A 3857-nucleotide genomic window follows, 5' to 3' on the forward strand; every position below is an offset into this window, starting at 1 on the left:
AGGTACTTCTGTCATGAAATCGGCCAACACCTGGCCCTTGATTGCTGGTCTCGGCCTGAAAACCACATTATGGCCTCCCAGTTCTATCGCCCACTTTGCTAATCTTCTAGAAATCTCGGGCTGTGCAAGGATGTTGCCAATGTTGTAATTTGTTAATACGTGAATGACGTGGTTGGCGAAGTACCTGCGCAACCGTCTTGATGCATGAATTAGTGCCAGCACTAGTTTTTCCATTATGGCGTACCGAGTTTCTGGGTAGATCAGAGTACGAGACACGTAGTAAACTGGTGTTTGAACACCTTGACGGTCGACGAGTAGAACTGCTCCAACTGCTTTATCAGATGCTGACAGATATAATACCAGGGGTTCTCCTTTCACTGGCGCTGTCAATGTTGGTAATCTTATGAGACAATCTTTCATTTCGCGGAATGCACTCTCTGCTTCCAGAATCCACTAAAATTGGCTTTTCTTCATGCAATTGCGGAAGTGTCTTGATAAACGGGAAGGATTTAGCTGCGTAATTGGCTAGGAAGCGGTTGAGTGCTGCCAACCGTCCTGCCAGTTTCTGCATCTCTTTGATAGTTGATGGTGAAGGCATCCTCTCGATTGCTTGCACCTTTTCGGGGTTCACTTTAAAACCATCTTTTGTGACGATGAAACCCAGGAACTTTCCTTCTTCCATGCCGAAAGAACATTTCGCTGGGTTTAGCTTGATGCTTACTCCGCGCAGTGTGTCGAATGTTTTCTGAATATTCGCCAGCATCGTACTTTCTTCTTTGCTCATGATGACCAGGTCATCCATATATACCTCGATGTATTTGCCAATGGCATCCTTGAATGTTTCGTTCATCAGTCTCTGATAGGTCGCCCCTGCATTCTTTAGACCAAAAGGCATTTTGGTGTAGCAGTATAGCCCTGTCGGCGTGCGGAATGCGGTTTTGCCTTCGTCTTGGATAGCCATCTGTACCTGGTGGTATCCCTTGTAGCAGTCGAGAAAACACTTCCATCTGAACGTTGCTAGCGAGTCAATCTTTTCATCAAAATCTGGTAAGGCGTAACAGTCACGCGGGCATGCCTTGTTCAGGTCCTTGTAATCTACACACATTCTCCAACTGCCATTTGTTTTCTGTACCATTACAGGGCTCGCCACCCAGGTTTGGTATCGAACTTCTCTGATGATACCAGCATTCAACAGTTCCATGACTTGCTCTTGCATAGCGTCGTGTTTTATGTCTCCCAAGTGGCGTTTGTCATGTACCACAGGTTTTGCACTTTCTGAGACGTTTAATCGGTGTTCTGCTATGTGTCGTGGAACACCCACCATGTCAGCTGGTGTCCAGGCGAACACATCCATGTGTTCAAACAACAACTTTTTTAGCGCTGCGCACGTGAGATCAGATATTGCAGGGCCCAAGGTAACTGGTTGTTCTGGGTATGCGTTGTTTAACACCCATTTTTCTGCTTCTATGCGCAGTGCTGGTTTGCTTGCCTTTGCTGGTCGGATTTCATCCGTTGCTAGGACGTCTTTACTCGCATATATTATCGCTATCCCTGTTTCTGTTGGGAATCCAACAGCTGAATGTGGTCCGGAGCAAATCATACTAAAATCTCCTTGGGATTCTCTTCCCAACAGAATATCGTGTCTTGAATGTGCTGGCAGTACCATGAACGTGACTTCCTCTGTTCTTGAATTTCTTCAATCTGAGAGTAGCACCGGGAATGATATTTGTCCGAAAGGAAAGACGGCTTCGTTGCAGAAACCAGTTAACGGGTAGTCAACTGGTTCCAAGCGCGCCTTGTCTTCTTGGTCGAATTGATTAAAACATTGCTCGTATATGATGTCTGCAGTGCTCCCTGGATCGATGAAAATGTAGTCAGTTTGGTAGTGACCGATCACCCCAGATATGACTATGGGTCTTCTTTCTCTTGGGCCTCCTCTTACAATAGGGAAAACAACTTGTCTTTCGCGCCATGAGTCATCTTGTGTGCGCTTGTTATAATTTTTTCTCGGCCTTCGTGGACCCCCTTGAACCATGTGGGTTTCTAATTTCCGTAGTTTCTTGTTTTCTGGCCCTTCTTCTCTTCTTTGAATCTGGCGGTAGTCGCGCTTTCCACCTTTTACCAGATGAGTGAGCTTTACGTCTTTTAAGGCCCTTTCTATTTCCTGCTTTAGGCTGAAGCAATCGTCGGTTAAGTGGCATGTGTCTTTATGGAATTCACAGAAAAGATTTGGGTATTGACCCCTTTTGTTTCGCATTTGTAGTGGTGGCTTGAACTGGTAATTCTCAGTTGACAAGACCTCTGAAGGGGTTTTTGTTAGGGGTGTCTACTGTTTTTCTCGGTTTTCTCTTTTGACTTCTTTCCGATGGGCGATCTGATTGATTGTATGGCGCGCGTCTTCCTTTATTGGGTTTCTTTCCCTATGACCGGATGTTTTCCATGATTGGCCTCTGCCCTTCTTGTTATGCCGGTCGTTATGGTTGTATCCGCGCTGACGGTTGTCATCACCGGTCAACTGTTTGTCAGTTTGCGCAATGGTTTTCGCTGCCTCAATGAAGGTTTCCCAATCTTTGGGTCCTTTGTCCCTTCCTTTTGGTCGCTTGATTAGATCATCACATTTTACTGCCCTCATGAAATGCGCGCGCACCATCTTCTCACCTACATCTCTAATTTCCAGACATTCTTTGTTGTATCTGGTAATGAAGTCCTCCACGCTTTCATGGTCCTTTCGCCATATGTTCAAACAATCAGCCGGATCTCTGGTGTGCCTGCGCTACTGAGAAAAGTGCGTGAGGAACTTGTCTCGAAAGTCGATCCATGATTTAATCCTTCCTGCTGGTAGGCTGTCAAACCAAACGCGCGCTGCGCTGACGAATGTTTGAGCGAAGAGATGGCACCAAGTTGGTAAATTCCATCCACCTGTTGCTCCTGCGCCATTAAAAACTTGGAGGTGATCATCCGGGTCTGTCAAGCCGTTGTATTTGCCCACGTTGTGTGGCAGTTTTGTTTTGTCAATAGCGGCTGTGGCAATCTCTTTGATGAATTTTGAATTTTCAGCCATGTCGTCTGGACGATAGTTCAAGGTGTAATCATGCTCTGCTTTTGGGTTATAACCTGCGCGCTTGTGAGGTTTGTATGCTTCATGCTCTGGCGGCAATCTGCTGAACACTATCTTTCTTTGTATGTCTCGCCGTCTTCTTCTTTATAACTATCAAGCTCGTCGTTTATGTTGCGCGGACCTAAACGACTTTGTATCGGTTTTCTTGGTGGGTGGGAATACTGCACATAGTTGCTTTCCGTTTCGCCGTATGTGTCGCTGTGTCATGCACGCTCGGCCTTCGGATGCTTGGTACTGGTGCTTTATCTGGACGTAAGGTCCATGCATTGGCCTGCTGAGGCATGTGAGTGCTCAGAGACCTTTGTGGTGGAGTAACAAATGCGGATTGGTTGGCTTGTGCTTGGAGTAAAGCCTGTTGCGCGCTGAGTTGTGTATAAACAAGGTTTATAGACGCCATTTGTTCAGCATACCAGGAAGCCAGAGTTTTTCCTTCCGGTAGCCCTAAAAGTGCAGAGAAATTTAGTTGTGTTTGTTCCGATGGAGCTGAAGGGCCGGCTCCATGGTTTAGTGTTTGCACTGGTGGGGGTGTTTATTGAACTGTCCCAGACGGGGGTTGGAATGTTGCTCCGTTAGTGACTTGGGTGATGAGCCTGGGTGATGGTTGGAAAGTGGCTCCAGTTGTGTTTTGACTGACAACTCTGGAGGCACTACCAAAGATGTCCGGGAACTCATTATTTATCTGCCCTTCTTGGATCGTTTCGTTCCTTTGGCTTCTTTGGACGTGCGCGGTGTCCGTAAT

General features: G+C 46.6%; 1 protein-coding gene across 1 annotated transcript; it reads right to left on the reverse strand.

The window, feature by feature from the left end:
• Positions 1 to 1696: 1696 nt before the first annotated feature.
• Positions 1697 to 2257, reverse strand: LOC110876519. Its single transcript, XM_022124689.1, has one exon. The coding sequence runs from the start codon at positions 2255 to 2257 to the stop codon at positions 1697 to 1699; it is 561 nt and encodes a 186-aa protein (XP_021980381.1).
• Positions 2258 to 3857: the final 1600 nt, after the last annotated feature.

The sequence above is a fragment of the Helianthus annuus genome, chromosome 9 (genome assembly GCF_002127325.2).
Source record: "Helianthus annuus cultivar XRQ/B chromosome 9, HanXRQr2.0-SUNRISE, whole genome shotgun sequence".
Lineage (NCBI taxonomy): Eukaryota > Viridiplantae > Streptophyta > Magnoliopsida > Asterales > Asteraceae > Helianthus > Helianthus annuus.

Excerpts from the sequence above, each read along its gene's own strand:
- LOC110876519 (XM_022124689.1), bottom strand. The coding sequence starts at position 2,257 with ATGCGAAACAAAAGGGGTCAATACCCAAATCTTTTCTGTGAATTCCAT.